The sequence below is a fragment of the Orycteropus afer genome, unplaced genomic scaffold (genome assembly GCF_000298275.1).
Source record: "Orycteropus afer afer isolate SDZICR_OR568_19922 unplaced genomic scaffold, OryAfe1.0 scaffold00829, whole genome shotgun sequence".
In the NCBI taxonomy this organism is placed as follows: Eukaryota; Metazoa; Chordata; class Mammalia; order Tubulidentata; family Orycteropodidae; genus Orycteropus; species Orycteropus afer.
In genome coordinates this window covers 676,924-694,253 of record NW_006922416.1, presented here as the reverse complement: position 1 = coordinate 694,253, position 17,330 = coordinate 676,924, and the positions used below count along the sequence as shown (strand labels likewise).

Genomic DNA, 17,330 nt, shown 5'->3' with positions numbered 1-17,330 from the left:
TTATAGAACTAAGGTGTGACTGACACAAGCCATGCTTTTTCAATCACCTCGTATGCATGTGAGAGCTGGACAATGAGTAAGGAAGACTTAAGAAGTCTCCAGAATGCTCCTTGGAAGTGAGAATGGCCAGACTTTGTCTCACCTACTTTAGTCATGTTGTCAGAAGGGACCATTCTCTGGAGAAGGATGTCATGTTTGGTAAGGTGGGGGGTCGACGAAAGATGGGAAGGCCATCAATAAGGTGGACTGACACAGTGGCTGCAATGATGGGCTCTAGCAAGGATCAAGAAGCTACTGTGGGACCGGGCGGTATTTCATTCTGCTGTGCATAGGGTCGCTGTGAGTTGGACATGACTCGATGGCACCTAACAACAACACCACAACCACCACCCAATTATTTGGTGGGAGTTACAAGATCATGGCCAAAAAAAAAAAAAAGCCATGTAAAAGCAATCCATCACAATTCACCTATAATTTCTGATATGAAGTCAGCCATCTGTTACATTATTGTTTTTCTATATGTGATGTAGGTCCCTGGCTGGTTCAGTTTGTGCTTGGTTGCTAAGCAAAGGTTGGTGGTTCAAAGCCACCTAGAGCACTGTGGAAGGAAGTCCTAGCAATTTGCTTCCATGAAGATTATAGCCAAGAAGACTCTATAGAGCTCATTTCTACTCTGTAACACAGGAGCCAGAACCAACTCATCAACAGTAACGGGCCCCATATGTAATAAGACATTCTCTTTATCATTGGTTTCCAGGAGTTTGAGCTATACTTCTTGGGCTTGCTGAGATTCTGGGATCTGTAAGTTGATGTTTTTCACCAAATCCTTCAAATTTCAGGTTATTATTTCTTCAAATGCTTTCTGCCCCATGCTCTCTCTTCTCTCCTTCTGAAACACTAGTTCCAATTATGTTACACTTTTAAACATTGTATCTCAGGTCTTTGAGGCTCTGTTTTATTTTTTAAATCTTGTTTCCCTCAGTTCTTTAGATGGGAGAATTTTATTTTTTAATTTGTCTTCAAATTCATTCTTCTGCTATCTCCAGTTTGTTCTTAAGCCCACCCAAGTAAGTTTTCATTTGTTATTGAACTTTTCAGTTCTAGAATATCCATGTGGTTCTCTTACATAGTTCTCCACTTCTCTGTTGACATGCGCTCTGTTTATTCATTATGACAATCTTTTCCATTGAGTCCTTGAACATACTTATAATAGTTATTTTTAAATTTAATTCCAACATCTGGACCATCTTGGGTTGGTTTCTATTGACTACTTTTTCTCTTGGCTAGGAATCACATTTTTATATTGATTTCCATATCTAGTAATTTTTTTTTTTTTTTAATTGCATTCTGAACCCTGTGGATGGTACTTTGTAGAGGCTCTAGATTCTGTTATCTTCTTCCGAAGAGCACTGAGTGTTGTTTTAGGAGGCAATAAAATTATTGACCTTTTATTTTGAACTTTTTTTAAAATTGAGTTTTGACTGCAAATTTGCAGAGCAGAATTTGTTGTACATTCAATAGTTTGTGTACATTTGGTTTCACTCCCCAAACACCACCCCCAACCCTAACCCATGCTCCTTCTCTCCCTTCCCAGTGACCCCTCGCCCATCCCTGTGCCCTTCTTAGTTATGCACTCATGTCTGTCCAGCTTTTCCTCCATGTGAATGTTGCCCCTCTGCTGCCCCATGGCCAACTGGTCCAAGGGATGTATCTCTGTAGAATAGGTGAGTGCATCGCTCTGGGTTGGATGTTCTGTATGTAAGTCTTATTACTGTTGGGCTGAGAGCCAGCCCTTGGGAATGAGTTTTATCCTGGGCTCAAAGTGTATCCCAGGGCCATAGTCTTGGAGGTCCCACCAGACTCCATCCAGCCAGTAATTCTGGTCGTTATTGTGTTTTTAAATTTTGTTCCATGTTTTTCCTTCTACTCTATCCAGGATCTGCAATTTTGATCCCATTCCGAGTGGTTGGCATTGGTGGCTGGGCACCATCTAGTTCTTCTGGTCTCGAGGTCCATCATGTCCTTGGGCTGATTGATTCCAATGCCCTGGGTTTTCTTCACTCTTCTTTGCTTCCCACGAACAGAGACTATTAGCTGCATCTTAGATGGCCACTCGAAAGCTTTTAAGACCCCAGTTGCTACTCACCAAAGTAGGCTGTGGATTTTTATGTATTTTGTTGTGCCAATTGAGACTGGTGTCCCCAAATACTATGGTCCTGAGTTGGCAGGCCCAGTGGTTCTCTCTCCCAAGATGTCTGCCTGTCTATGAGGGATTGCTCCATGTCTGTCTTCTGTTGCTTCTGTAATGATTGTGGTTATTTTGTATCACTAGTATCTGCGCAAGATTAGCCTCAACTGAATCTATCATTGGTCTAGGGTACATTCCTGTTCACCAACTCCCATCTGATCTTCTCAGCTGTCTATGTATTTATCTGAAGCCTGGTGTTTGGTGTTAGTGGTAATGCAGTATTATGGATATACTGGTATTAGCCTCTGTCATCTACATCTTATGTGCACAATTCAGTGTCCTCCCTTTCCCCAGTGGGATCATGCTGGTCATAGACTCTTTTGGAGACTTGGTTTGATGTTTATTAGGATAAATCTGTTTCAGTTTTGTCCTTAGTCCTAAGGTAAATCCTTCAGTCCTGGAACATAGTCCTTTCTCCTAAGTTACGGCTTTTCTATGGTTTCAATGGAGAGCCGAAGTGTTTACACAGCCTCTCTAACTTGGTAAGACTTAAGATCCAAACTGTCTCTTTCCTTCCCCTGTGGCAGGCAGCAGCTGAAATCTCTGCTTGACTGTCTTGGCTTTCCAGCTGTCATCTTCCTCTTGGATTCTCTGACGCTCATTCATACATGTGCAATTCAGGGATGAGTCAAGGATTTGAGGGGAATTTATGTGCAGAGTTTTGGGTGGTGTCCCCTCTCTGGCTGCCTAGTATTTCCTCCTTGTTTTCCAGGTGTTCTAGCTGACCCAAACTCCATTATCTGGCACTTCAAGCCAGGCACATCTTCAGGCTTAGGGAACAGTATGAGCAAAATCTAAAGGCCAGACAAGACCAGGTATGTGCTGTGACAGAGGCAGAAGGCAGTAGCAGAAGGTTGTCAAAGATTTTGTATTACTTGGTTCCACAATCAACACCAATGGAAACAACAGTCAAGACATCAGACAACGCATTGCACTGGGAAAATCTACTGCAAAAGATCTCTTTAAAGCAATAAAGAGCAAAAATGTCTCTTTGAAGACTAAGGTGTGCCTAACCCAAGCCGTGGTATTTTTAATCACCTCCTATGCATGTGAAATCTGGACAATGAATAAGGAAGGCCGGAGAAGAGTTGATGCTTTTGAGTTGTGGTGTTGGTGAAGAATGCGGAAAGCGCCATGACTGCCAGAAGAACAGACAAATCTGCCCTGGAAGAAGTGCAGCCAGAATGCTCCTTGGAGGCGAGAATGGGCAGACTTCGTCTCACCTCCTTCGGTCATGTTGTCAGAAGGGATCATTCCCTGGAGAAGGATGCTTGGTAAAGCAGAGGGTCAGGGGAAAAAGGGGAAGACCCTCAACAAGATAGACTGACACAGTGGCTGCAACAACGGGCTCAGGTACAGCAAGGATTGTGAGGCTGGCCCAGGACCAGGCAGTGTTTTGTTCTGTTGTATACAGGGTCACTGTGAGGTGGAGCTGCCTTGGTGGCACCTAACAACAACAACAAGTAGAAGGTGTAGCCCCCACTTTTAGTGAATACAGCCCTCAGAGGTGAGGGGTGGGGGTCAGGAGCTTGTCCAAGCTGGTGAAGGTAAGATTCATTCACATTGTGTCTGGGCCCCCTGGTGGCCTCCCTGATGTGCCTGGGCACCAGGGAGCTGACAGATACAGGCACAGCACTTTGTGAGAGAATTAAGGCACCAGATGGGAGACGCTGACTTGCCAAGAACAGGCCAAGATGAACAACACAGTCCATTTATACATTGTCTCCCCTCCCAAGGACTTTAAGAATCAAATACCCACCAAGGTATGGAAACCCATCCCATTGGCTGGCTGTTAGGACTTGATGACTAGAATCACTAGCCCTATCCCAGCCAGCAGAACCATAAGCCACTGAAGCCAAGCACAGGTCTTGCCTCCCACAGGCAAGGACCTGGCACTAAGGTGGGAGGGGAGGGTGGCAGCAACACCTTTGTGCCCAGGCTGCCCCAGGGCACCCTGAGGTGGTTCCTGGGGTCTGAGCCTCAGTGGGAGCCTGAGGAAAATATCTAGATGTGCTTGGCGCTCCTCATAGACTTTGGTCCCTGGTACCTCAGGAGTTAATCATGTCTGTTTCAGGGACATATGTGGATATGAAAATTCTTCAGAAATGCTAGACACACAAGGTGTGATTAGCTGTTCTAAGCGTGGGCCGTATGTCTCACTGACAACACTATAAAAGGGGGCCTGTGGGTGTCTCCACCCATGCTAGGCTGCCTGGTGGTGGTGCTCACACATGCCCGGTGCCCAGCATGGGGCTGGCTGCAGGGAGTCCTGGCGGGTCGGTGGCCAGCTGGCTCCTGCCGCCCCCAGCTGCTACGTAACGAGGTCACATTGCTTCTTGTTTATGGTTCCACTTTGTTCCCAAGCATTTGGTGTTATTTGATCATCAGTTATAAGCCAACAAGATCTTGATTTTATTTAAAAAAAAAAAAAAAAGTTTAACTTCATGGAACTGCAAGGCCCAATCCTTGTCCCGTGAAACCCTAGAGGCTGGAGTCAGCAGGCTTGAGCTCGGCTGGCCGGCCTCACCGTCAATTCTGAATTTCCTGCAGGAAGAAGCCAAGCAGGGCCAGCCAGGCAGCCTGAAGGCTCGGCTGTTTTCCGAGCTCCCCCAGGATCATCAGGGCTGGATTTTCACCTTTGGGTGCCAAACCCCCTGCTTGTCCTTGATGTCCATGAGGGTGGGTGCTTCTCTGCAGGCAAGAGAACCTGCCTAGAGTAAGAGCCACCAGAACTCACTAGGGGTCAGCTCCAAATGCAAATGGCACATGGGATGGAGTTCCTTTGCTAACTGCCAGGAATGCCCTGATAGCTCACTGGGATGGCACTAGGCACGCTGCTGGGTCCTGGCTTAGATTCCGGGATTAGGGAAACCTGAGTCCCATAAACCACATCAGGGCTGGGATTAGGCAGGTTCCGGTCTAGGATGCTTTGCTGGGCCCAGCAGGCTGATGCTGGTGGCCCCCTTGCTACCCTCACAGTCACAGGTGTTTGGCTTGGGACCAGGATGTGCAGAGCTCTGGAACAGTCAGGTGGCAGGGCCAGAAATCTGAGTGCTTGCTAGGAACTGGGCTGTGTAGCAAGGGCTGGCAGAAAGGGGAGGATGAAGGCCCCTGGCATCCACGGGGATGTGGGGAAAAGTGAGAGTGAGCTGGTCAACCTGATTATCGCGGGTCTGCTGTCCTGCGACTGAGCTCCAACAAAATCTGTGCAACGGGCCCACAGTACCATCTATCCTTCCTCCCAGGGTTGCAGGTCCTGGCTCCAGAGCAGGTGAGTGTGTCACAACACTGAGTGCGCGATGCAGGCACACCGAGTCCCCTACATCCAGCCAGCATTCAGGGAGGCACAGCTGCTTCTACTCATGCACCAAGGACGGTGGGTACAGCCTGAGGTGGGCTGGTCAAGGCCTGCAGGAGCTCAGGTGTCTGCTACCATCCTCAGCCAACCCTCTCCCTGCCAATGAATTTCCTGCCAGGAAGAGGCCAAGAAGGGCTGGCCAGGCAGCCTGAAGCCTTGGCTGTTTTCTGAGTTTCCCCTGGGAGTGTCAGGGCTGGATTTTCACCCTTGGGTGCCAAGCTCCCTGCTTGTCCTTGATGCCCATCATGGTGGGTGCTTCTCTGCAGACAAGAAGCCCTGTCTAGAGCAAGAGCCATGAGAACTCACTAGGGGACTCTGGTATCAGGAAGTGGTGACACCCTTCACGTCTGAAGTCCATGCCTCTTGGTGTCAAGCAGCCCACCTCTGCCTCACAGGGACCCTCTGGCAGCCCAGCTGGGGAACACTGGGTGCTGGCCCCTCTGCTTTCAGATGCAGCTGTACAGCGCCGTGACCCGCAGGCATGAACCAACATCTCTTCCCTGCTTATCAGTTCTTGGCAGTGCTTGACAGCTGAAGAATCTGAACATAACTGTCCAGTTATTTCCTAAGCCAGAACCCTGGAAGGTCGTGACTGGACCTGCCCCATGCGCACTCACAGGAAGCGCAATGGTTCTTGCCAGTCCTCCCACCCTCCCTTCCAGCCCCATTCTGGTGTGGAAGCACCCTTACGCCAAGCCAGGACAAAGCTCCCTGTTGGATCCGGGGCCCCTGCTGTGAGCCCTTAGCAGAACAGAGCTGATGTCTGGGTGGCTTTAGGGGCACCTGTGCTCCCAGCAAGGGCTGAGCCCAGATGCCTGGAGCACCGGGGTGGAGCCTGGGCCCTGCAAAGGGCGGACGAGGGTGGGCGGCACCCGTGCCCAGCAGCACCTCCTCACCACCATCCTCTCCCTGCTGCCCTCAGCCGCGGAAGGTCCCGCCAGGGCCCCACTGCATTCCCGTTTATTTCTGCCCCTGCCTGGCACAAGAAGGACAGAAGACAGCTCCCAGGGCCAGGCAACCTCCAGCCCAAAGGCCCAGATATAAGCTGGGGCAGAGGAAGAAACTATGGGTAGGCTGTAAGATGGCACCCACGCCAAGGCCTTATCTGATTCCGGGTTAGCTCTCCAAGGCCCCAGCATCAGGGAAAATCTGACCAGAAGGAAAAAGGGGGAGGTGGAGGGAGATGAGGGGGTGAGGACAGAGCAGAAGAAGGGGCATAGAAGGGAAGCAGACAGGGGAGACGCAGGGGCAGAAACCAGCCGCCTAAAGACAAATCTGCTGCAAAAGACCTCTTCAAAGTGCTGAAGAGCATAGATGCCACTTTGAAGACAGGTGCACCTGACCCAAGCCGAGGTGTTTTCAATAGCCTCATATGCATGTGAAAGCTGGACAATGAATAAGGAAGACCCAGAAGAACTGACGCATTTGAATTGTCGTGTTGGCGAAGAATAAGGAAAATTCCATGGGCCGCCAGAAGAACAAATAAATCTGTCCTGGAAGAAGCGCAGCCAGAATGCTCCCTGGAAGCAAGAATGGCCACACTTCATCTCATCTACTTTAGTCATGTTGTCAAAAGGGACCATTCCCTGGAGGAGGATGTCATGCTTGGTAAAGTCGAGGATCAGCAAAAAAGAGGAATCCTCAACGAGATGGACTGACTGGCTGCAACGATGGGCTCAGGGACAGCCAGGACTGTAAGGCTGGCGCAGGACTGGGCAGTGTTTCGTTCTGTTGGACACGGGGCCGCTACGAGCGAGAGCCGCCTTGACAGCACCTCACAACAAAAGACGGCTGCTGGGGGCTGCCGCCTCACCTGGGATCCTCAGAGAGGTCTCTGCACTGGCAGGTCCCCCAGGACGGGCACCGTCATGGCCTAGGGGGCAGGATCTAGAGAAACCTGTGGTAGGCGGTCAGGCAGCTCCCTAAACCAGGTACCTCTGCCGGACGATTGGAGGCCCTGAGGAAATGGGCAGCTGGCCTGTGGGGCCCCTGATGGCATGAGGCAAAGGGCAGGGACAGCTCAGGCCTACCATGGCTCCATGGCCAGGCACTGCTGACGCAAGTCTAGTCTCCACCAGTTTTAGTTGTCCAGAGGTGAGGGAAAGGCCAAGGCCTAAGGTGGGCAGGAAGAGCATAGTCTTCAAGTTGGGGCCAGGAGAAAGGGGCCTCCCTCTGAGGCCAGGGGAGGTCACCCAGGAGCCTGGCTTGCCTCAGGCACCTCTGCCCCAGGGCCCTGTCTAGACAAGCTTGTGCACCTTCTAAATTGGAAACCTGTGCAATGATGATGCTTCCAGAAGGGGAGGGCTCTGCTTTAGCCTTGCCTGGTCCATATCCCCAGACCTTGGAGAGAGGCAGGTTATGTGTCAACGGCCTGATTCTGAGTGGCTGGGTTGTAGTTATTCCCTATGATGAGACTGGCAATCAACTCCACGGTGCAATCTGCCATGAGCAGTTGAGTAGCTGCTTTAGGCATGTGGGCTGCTTCCGGTATACAAGGAGCAGCTCTGGGAACGGTCTGCAGCGTTCAGCATGTTTGAATCCTGCACGCAGTTGACTCATCTTTCAGAAGCCTGCCGTAATCTCTGCTGATCTTGGGACTGTTGGTGGACTTGAATTAGTGGCCTGCCATGTGGTTTGGTCATTTTGGGACAGTGCCATTTCACTTACCAGCCTCAGCAGCCAGCAGCTGCCTGAGGGAAGAGAGATCTCTAGCTCCAGTGGGCCAGGAGCAAGAGGCAGAGCTGAAGCCTGAGGTCAAGGGGCTTTCACCCAGCCACTAGGGCCTGGCACTTTGAACTCAAACTTCTAACCTCTCAAAACTGGAAGAGGATAAACTCCTCTTGTTAAAGCCACCCACTTGTGGTATTTTCTGTTAGAGTGACACTAAGGGAAACCAAAACAGTTGGGGAGAGGGCTCTGCACCCCACGTCCACGACCCTGCCTGCTGGCTCCCTTTGAGCCTGTGGTTCTGCCAACTGCGTTTGCCAGCGACTCAGCCCACGCTCTCACCACGTGCACGCTGACCAAGGAGGGCACTTCGCTTGTTGACAAGGAATGAGGAGTAAGCCGGCAGGGCAGGGGGTCCCAGGCTGGCCATGGGAGGACGAGGCGGCTTCCTCAATGTGCTACTGCAAGAAGGCGGAAGCCCCAGGGCAGGGTGGGGGTGGGGGGGTCCTTTGGTGGGTTTGGCAGGGGCCTACAGCCAGAGCATCATGGCCGTCTGCTGTAAGCTGTCGGCATGTTCCAGCTCTTGTTACCAGTCCCAGGGCCCCTGCTGGGCCACTGAGCCCCCCTGACCCTTTGTTCAGCCCTGCTCTGTGAACCTGCCTTCCAGGCAACGGGAGACAGTAAAGGACCTAGAGAGGTCTGCCCAACAGGCCCACAGAGGGCTGGGCAACGGAGGGTGAGTGAATGGTGGCTGGCGGGAGAGCACCCCTGCCCGCCTCAAAGCCAGGAGCAAGGCCCACGGAGTGGCCGGGCCCCACTGCAGCTCCAGCTGCTCCTCTCCCCCGACTGCCGCGTCATTGCGCAACCCAGAGCCACAGCAGAGCGTGCAGGCCGTTGCCGGGGGTAACTGCAGGCTACACAGAACAATCCAAGGCATTAACATCATGTTTTCATTGCACCATAAAAACATGCAAAGGCGGCGGGGAGGTGGCGAGCCCCTGGCCCGAGGCGCTCCAGCCCCACCTGCCACCCCACCCTGCACTCCCCTTCCGGGCTGTCGGCAACACCCACCCGCCTCTTGGCCGCGCACCGAGCTGCAGCAGTGGGACACACGGGGCAGAAACCCCCGCAGACCTCCCGTGGGTGCTGCTAACCAACTCGCCACACCCACGCGCACAGGGGCCTGCCCGAGGGCCATGGCACAGGAACCCCGTGCGGGCGGCCCAGGGAAGCCGCCTGGCTGCACGCTCCGCCCGGCTGGAACCTCAGCTTCTCCTCTCTGCCCCTCAGCGTCTGGGTTCCAAGACCCCAGTCAGTCACCAAGTGGGAGGTCAGTGCCCACGGGGCTCCCTGGCACAGTCCAGGACACTGGGCACCACAGCAGCCCAGCCCAGAGGGCAGTCACCTTGCTGCAGCCTTTCACCTGCCTGCCATGTACAAGACGGCCATGAGCCCCGTGCAGGCAGCAGGTGTGTGGGAGTGAAATCTCGGTGGCTGCCTGGTGGCAGCAGCGTGGCACACCCTGCACAGTCCTCAGGGCGACCAGTAAAGCCCTGTGGCATCTCTGGGGCTGGGCGTGGAGGGCTATATGGCCATCTGGGGGCCCCGAAGAGCCTGGTGGTGGCCAGGGACGGCTTATTCCCCACTAGGGGACGGTGCAGGCCAGTGGACTGGCAGTGAGGGCTGTCCTCGAGCTACCAGTGTGACCAGAGCAGAGCTGATAAACACTACAGGTATGCAGACACCAGTCCTATTTTTTGGAGAAAAGGGGTATGCAGAGAAAACCGCCTGCAGAGGGCCATGGGGACACTGGGCGGCCCTATGGGCTGACCAATGCAGGGGCGGTACTGCCCAGAGAGATAGGCAGAGAGCCCAAAGCCCTTACGAGAAAACGTTGCCCCATTTGTACAAAGTTTTCTCATAACATGCTGTATTGTTTTTATAATCACAAAAAAGAGCCATTTTCAAGCTCCTCGCTGCGGCCCAGAGAGGGGCTACTCCCAAGGCCAGAGGGGCAGCATGGCACCTCCCACAGCCCCAGGTTGCTGGGTTGCCCTGTGCCTCCGAGGCAGGGGCAGCCTCCTCCCACAAGGCGTGCCCTGCCCCAGGACCTGCGGGAAGCGGGAGTGTCGGCAGCCATGCGTTAAATGGGACACGGCTGATCTCGCTGCACTTGTCGAGGGCAGCGGGCCCAGCGCACTTGGCATCTTAATTGGGCGTCTGAGAGCTCTGCACCCACTTCACACCAGCCGTCACCAGGCTTCGTTCAGCCCATTAAGGTGGAAAGACATTCCTTTGTTCACTGACAAGCAGGGTCCCATCCGAGGCTCCCGGTCGGCAGACTAAGTGATGTTTTCTTAAGGAAGACACGCGATTAGCTGCCGCAAAGCCCCAGCACAATGCGGCCCTGCCTGCCCTGTCAGCGCCGTCTCCTCGGTGACTGACGGGTGCGCTCCCTGACGACGTCAGGCCTCAGTGTGGGGATTAGCTGGAGCACAGCCCGACTGGAGGCTGCAGTGGGAGTGTAACAGGAAGACCAGAGACCGAGACTCCAGGACAGAGGCTTCAAGTGCCTGTGGTCGCGCTGGTCTGCCGTCAAGCCTGCGGCTGGCCACTCTCGGCGACCTAGGAGGCACGGAGAGCGCCCAGGGTGGCCTGGGCGGACGGTCTGGGAGTCAGCCCCTGCAGGGGGGAAGCTGGCTGCTACAGCGGCAGGGGGAGGCCAGCTTCCTGCATGCGGACACAGGTCACACGCCGCTGGGAACAAGACACACGGTGTGCGCAGTGCCCTGGACGAGCCCCGCTGACCTGGTGCCGCCCGCCCCACCCACCCTGCCAGGAATGCCACAGGCAGAGCCCACGTCAGGAAAACCCCTTCTTTATTTGCTCTCCAGTAGCGCCAGGGGGCTCAGACATAGGCAGCCCACAGGGTGGGTTTCCGCTCAGGTCGTCATCATCCGGCACCGGGGGTTGCTGGGCTGGCCGAGGCAGGAGGGGGCGACGGGGCCGGCGGGGGGCTGACTGCCCCACCTGAGCCCTCTCTGCAGGGCACCAAGGGTGTGTGGGCACGGCCGCAGCACGCTGGCTCTCACCGGCTCTCCAGGGGGCATGGCTCGTCCAGGCTTGGCCTCCACGGGCAAACACCGCCACGGCAGGCCAAGCCAGGGCAAGTCCTGCAGCCAACCTGCAGGTGCACGTTTGGGTCAGAGCAGGGCAGACACACGCACCTACCGCCTTGCCCCAGGCCCCGAGGTGGGCGCCCCGCCCTTCCTCCCCGGCCTCCACCCCACGGCAGGTAGGTGTGTCACCAGGAGCAAGGCACTGTTATAAAAATATTTTGAAATGATAAAAATTTATAGCAAGCTCTTTTTTCCCAGGGCTCTTAACAAAACAGCTCTGCGAGGCTGGCTTTGCTGATAAGAGCTTCCTCAGGACGTCCTTTCTTTCTCTGTGTCAAAGGCAGCCTCCCTCAGAGGGCTGTGGTGAGACTCGGCCCCTAGGACATGCCCCAAGAGCGGCCCCAGGACCCCTCAGCTCAGCCAGGGGTCCAGAGGCCCTAACCCTGGGAGGGGTCGACAGCCGAGGGCGCACACGTGTGACGGCTGGCCCTGAGGAGGGCCCCATGCAAACTTGGGAGACGAGATGTCCCTGAGCACACGCATCCCTTCACAGAAGTGAGGGAGGGGCTTGTCATTTCTTCCTCATCAGAAGAGGTTTGGAGAAGAACAATCCCCTTGAGGCTTCGGGCTTCCACTCAGTCAGTCTGGCTTTTGAAAAGCTAACAGGACCAGATGTGTGGACGAGCGGCGTGTGTGGGGCAGCGTCTCCACCTTCTGGGCATGAGGGAAACGGGAGCCGTGCTCCACCCCGCACCTGGCCAGGGCCAGCGATGAGGCTGGGCCCGGGCCCACCGTAGCCATGGTACCCAGTGACTCTGAGACCACCCTGAGTACACCTGACTATGGGTGCACTGTGGAGGGTGGGGCCTAAGAGGTGGAAGGACAAGGCCCAGCCTTGCTTCTGAGCTTCATGTGCTGGACACAGGGGGCAGAGTTCGCCCCCTGTTCAAGGTGGCGCACGGGTCCAGCCCTTCCTGGTGAGAGCAGCTCCCACTGGCTCCTCCCACCCTCACCCCACACGCTCCACTTCGAATACGGAGCCTTCCACAGTGCGTACCTGGATCCGCAACTCTGAGAGGCCTGGTGGCAGTGGTGCTGGCGTGGGTGGCACGTGCCCGGCCCTGGCAGAGATGGTGGCTTACCCTCAGCAGCCCGTCACCGTGGGGTCCAGGCCCGAGCGCTTGGAGACACGCAGCTTGGCCACCTCCTCAGCACAGGTGGGGTGGATGCCCACCGTCCGCATCATTTGTGCGTAGGAAGCCCCGCACCTGTCCACGGTGACAAAGGTTAGGCATCAACCTCAGGGAGGCGAGCTCACATCCTGCCATCTTCCAGAAGCTGGTGCCCGTGGGTGACTGTGGTCGTCACCGGGTCTCTTCACTGTCCCCTCCCTCTACTCCCTCTTTGTCCAGCATCCAGGAGCACCTGCCACATCGGTCAAAGGTGTGCTCTTTCCTTTTGAGTAAACATCCAGTCCCTGCCATAGCCAGGTGGGTCCTGTCACTTGGGACCCCACCACCCTCCACCCCAGCCGCTTACCTCCTGCTGCTCGGAGCCTGACAGGTACCACACACCAGGCTCAGCCCACCTCCCGGCCTCAGGGCCAGCTGCTCATTCTTCCCGGCTTCCTCCCAGAACTGCCTGGAATCGCTCAAGCCCATTTCCCACTGCAGCCTGCGCCTTGATCTGGCTCCCACCTGGCCCCGTTCAACAGAACCCAGCACTTTGCACATGAGGTATAATGACTGTGCCCAAGTGCCCACTAGAAGGGCAGGGATTATTGGCCGTTTGGGCCTGTGTCCGAGCACTGGCATCTCACCCAGCACAGACCTGATCCATCCCTGCTGCCCACTCAACAAGAGCACTGGGCAGGCTATGCAAAAGAGGCCCAGTGACCCAGGCTCCCCATCCCGGCCTCCCTGGCGTCCTATAAACTGGCCCCCATCCATACTCCCAGCCTGCCTGTCAAAGGTCTCTGGGTTAGAGGCTGCTGTGGGTATTCCAGACGTCTGCATGTGCCTGTGCATACCCACAGTGCCCACCCACACGCTCTTCACTTCCTCAAGGACAACAGTATGTGGACACCCCGGCCAGGCGCACTCAGCCCACAGTGAGGCACGGGCGGCGACGGGCTCCACTTCTTGCCATTACAGACAAGGTTGCAGCAAACAGCTATTCATGCATCTTTGCAGATGTGTGTTGGAAGATCTGGTGGATGAATTCCTAATGTGAACAAAGGTGTGTGCATTTCCAATGTGGGCCAAATGGGGATGGTTCCAATTCACCACCCTCCTCCTGCCTGTCATCCAGACTTCAGGGTCTCCCCCATGTAGACACTGGGAAGTTACCACCACTGGACACTGTCAAACCTTTTAATTCTCATGAACTAAAATGATTTGTTAGTGTTTCAATTACATTTTAAAATTGTGAATGAGGTACAGTAGGTTTCTACTATTTGTGTTTTCTTTTCCTATGAATTGCCTATTTGTGTCCTTAGTTTTTCAATTGGGTTGTTCAGCTTATTATTATTATTGATTTCTAAGAGCTCTTTGCATATTAAGTAAGCCAGTCCTTGACTGTTTTTTTAAGGGCCTTTCCAGAGACTTTCCCTGGAAGCTGTGCGTCGGTGTTAGCAACACCATCTACATGTCAGGATATGGATGGAGACTGACTGGGGGAGGGCCAGGGACCATGCATCAGGTCCCAGGAGTCATTCCCAGCCACTATCCTCCTGCCTAGAGCAGACCCCCAAGCCCCACACTCAGGCTCTAGGCAAAACTCTCGGCAGAGCCCATGCTGGACTCATGAGCGTCCTCCCGGTGGCCACACTGGACCAGACATCTAAACAGCGGCTCTGGCTTGGACACTACTCCGCAGTGACAAAGTGCGCTGCTATTAGGAACTGCTCCAAGGATGTGGGCCCAGCTGCGGTCCCACTCTGGATCCAGCCCTCCCTGCTCTCCTGGACGGGGGAGAAGCTGACTCTACGACCCCTGAATCTACCCTGTGTACTAAGGGCAAGGAAGCCAGTGGTGGGGTTGGATACTTGCTACCTTGTGTCATGGTGGCACCGAGGCCACCTGGTGAGAAATACGAGGGCAAGAAGCCCAGTCAAGGGGCCAGGCTGCCCACGGGCAGAGTCAGGTACCCTTGGAGCATCTGGCCTACACCCTCTGCCCAGACAGCCCCTCCGAACGCCTCTCAGGGTGGCGGCACCTGCTCCTGGTGCCTCTAGCCCACCTCCATGCCCTTCCTCGTTGGCAGAACTCCTGCCTCCACCTTCCTGACAGTGGCTTTCTCCTTCTGCCTCCACCTTCCTGAGAGTGGCTCTTGGCCACACCCCGTGCCCAGGAGCACTGGAGCCCAGGTCGTCCACATACCTTCCACAACATGGCAGCCTCCCCCTGCACCCGTACCTCTGCTCAGCCCACACGCAGGCTCGATGCTACTGGCCTAGTGGAACCCCAGCGATGCCTCAGCCCCTCTTGCCTTCTGATGGCCCTAGTCACCTGCCCAACCTCCCCACCATTCCATCAGATCCTCTCCACCCCGGAGCCATCCTGCCACAAAGGCCCAAGGCCGACCCCAGGGCCCTGTAAATGCACAGCTTGACCCCGCGCCCCAGGCAAAGCCACACAGCCACTGCATGGGCGTCTCCAGACACACTGGCACCCTGCAGCCTTCCTGAGCCGCATCTGGGTCGTGCTCACAACGCCCTGCAGTCTCATTCAGTGGCGAAGGTCTTGCACCCTGGTCGCCTAGCCTGTGCAGAAGAGGCTCAAACAGTGACCCTGGCATGGCTTTTCCCAGGCTGGCAGGAGGGCAAGCCCTCTCTCCTCAGCCCTGGGCAGCCAGCCACAGATGGACACCCATGTGGCCACGGCTCAATAGCATTTGGCTGGAGAAGAAAGCTGTCTCTCATCTAACTGAACCTGCCACGTCTGAGCAAAGGCCCAGAGAATCTCTGCTGAAAACATGTACAATGCTACATAAAAGCAACATAAAACACAGAGGATTTTCCATTGTAGTGCTGCCAACATTTAGCGAAGACACTTAGTACATAATGTAACGGCGGACATTCCTCAGAACTTACTTGATCCCCAGAGCAAATCCCTGAGTGACTTCGCCCGCATTGGGACCGAGGAAGTGCAGGCCAAGGACCAGTTGTGGGGGCTCCCGCAGACACACCATCTGAAAGCCAAACCATCAGCCCCAGCCTCCGCCAGGGTCGGGGAGGACCCTGGGGTACGTGCCTCCTGCCCTGCTTGGATGTAGAGGGCCCAGCCAGGCTGGGCTGAACCGCGGGGACGACTCAAGCCCACATTAGGAGCAGCCACACTGCTCAGCTCCCCAGGAGTAAGTCTCAGGGCCTATGCGGGGCTCCCCACCCCTGCCTCCCTCTTACTTCCTGGGCACACCCCTACCCCTGCCACCACAGGGATACCCACCTTTATGTAACACTGGGATGCATCCCGCTCGGCCACCGTGAACTCTAGTGGTTTGTAATACGCATGATAAACCTGGGTGACGAGACACGAGGGCCTGTGGGCACTTGATGACTCCAGACGTCCCCTTCCCAGCACATGAGCGGGACGGGTGGGAAGGGGGTCTGGGCCCGAAGGCAGCGGTCGGGGTGAGCATGGCTCGGTTGGCTGCAGAGTGAGAGGATCCTCCTCTCCCACATGTGCGCAGCCTGTGGCCGAGCCATTTGTCTGCAGGATTAGGCTTCTCCTGGCCAGGTCTCTGAGGGGTGGACATCCAGGCCTGGAGCCCTGTGTACTTCACTAGTAGGGCTGGCCAAGTGCCATCTGCCCACCATCTGTCCAAGACAGACACCAAGCCCTGCTCGGGCCACACTCAGCACTGCCCAAACTCAGTGCAGCCACCGAAAGTGCCAGCCCGAAGCTCACACTGTGCACACAGGCACTCTGACACCCACAGGGTAACCACAGGCACTGGGTCTGGGGTCAACAGGACGCAGGGAGTGGTGCCCCCGCCCCACCCGGGCCGCGGTAGAGGGCAGGAATGGCCTGGCGGGCTGCCACGAAGCCTCGCTCAGGCAGCCCGGCGCTGCCTCAGCCCTCACTTGAGAAGGAGGCGAGAGCAGGCGCGGGCGGCTGCCCACCCTGGAGCCGTTGGACAAAGGCTGTCAGCACCCACCGAATGCTCAACAGCATGTTTGGGGCTGCGACAGGGTAAAAAATGAGCAGGGCCCTCACATGTGCTGCACAGCCATTATTAATTAATTGGGCTGCAGAGAATATTGTTCTAACTAAAACAGAATTGAAAAGAAAACAAACAAAGGGTATTTGGCCATTCAACATTGTGAAACATAAAACAACATTATAAAATGCCATGAACATATGTCCCAATGTACTTGTGATGAATCAAACAAAAATAGCAAATAGAGTGCCGTGAGGGAGGCCAGCCTGTCAGCCGTGTCCCGTTGATGGAGGAGACTGGGGCACTTGGGGAAAGGGCAGACCCTGAAGCCCCGTGACTCACTCCCAAGTGGCACCAGCACCCCCACCCACCCCCACACACACTGGCCGCGTGTGCCAGCAAGCTGCTGTTGCCACAAGAGAGAACCAAGGAAGGCCGCCAGCACGAACAGTGTGGCGAACGTGGAGAGCCTACCAGTATCCCACCAGGCACTGGGGGACCTCGGCCCACTGGTCAGAGCATACTCATGGAATGGCATGGTTGATGGAATCCCCTTTCTCTGGTGAGTGCCGGGAGGTGGCCCTGGCCCCTTGTGGCTAAGTCAGAGCTGCTGAGCCCCACAAAGACTAGGAGCATCATGGGTGAGGACTGGGGGACCAGGAGCTAGGAGGGATCATACCAGGGGGGAGGGGCTCGAGGGGGGAGCCCGGCTGGGTTTGACCCCAGCAGCTCAGCTGGGGAAGGGCAGGAGGGAGCCGGGGGGCTCCACAGGGAT

The 17,330-nt window shown here is 55.4% G+C and overlaps 1 protein-coding gene across 1 annotated transcript in view; it reads right to left on the bottom strand.

The window, feature by feature from the left end:
• Positions 1-12,536: 12,536 nt before the first annotated feature.
• TXNRD2 (thioredoxin reductase 2) overlaps positions 12,537-17,330 on the bottom strand; it is an 89,154-nt gene continuing 84,360 nt past the window's right edge. Inside the window, exons 14-16 of the mRNA XM_007957965.1 lie at positions 15,841-15,912; positions 15,486-15,583; positions 12,537-12,660 (exon numbers count right to left, since the gene is read on the bottom strand). Of these exons, the coding sequence (XP_007956156.1) occupies positions 12,537-12,660; positions 15,486-15,583; positions 15,841-15,912 (294 nt within the window). The remainder of the gene's footprint in view (positions 12,661-15,485; positions 15,584-15,840; positions 15,913-17,330) is intronic.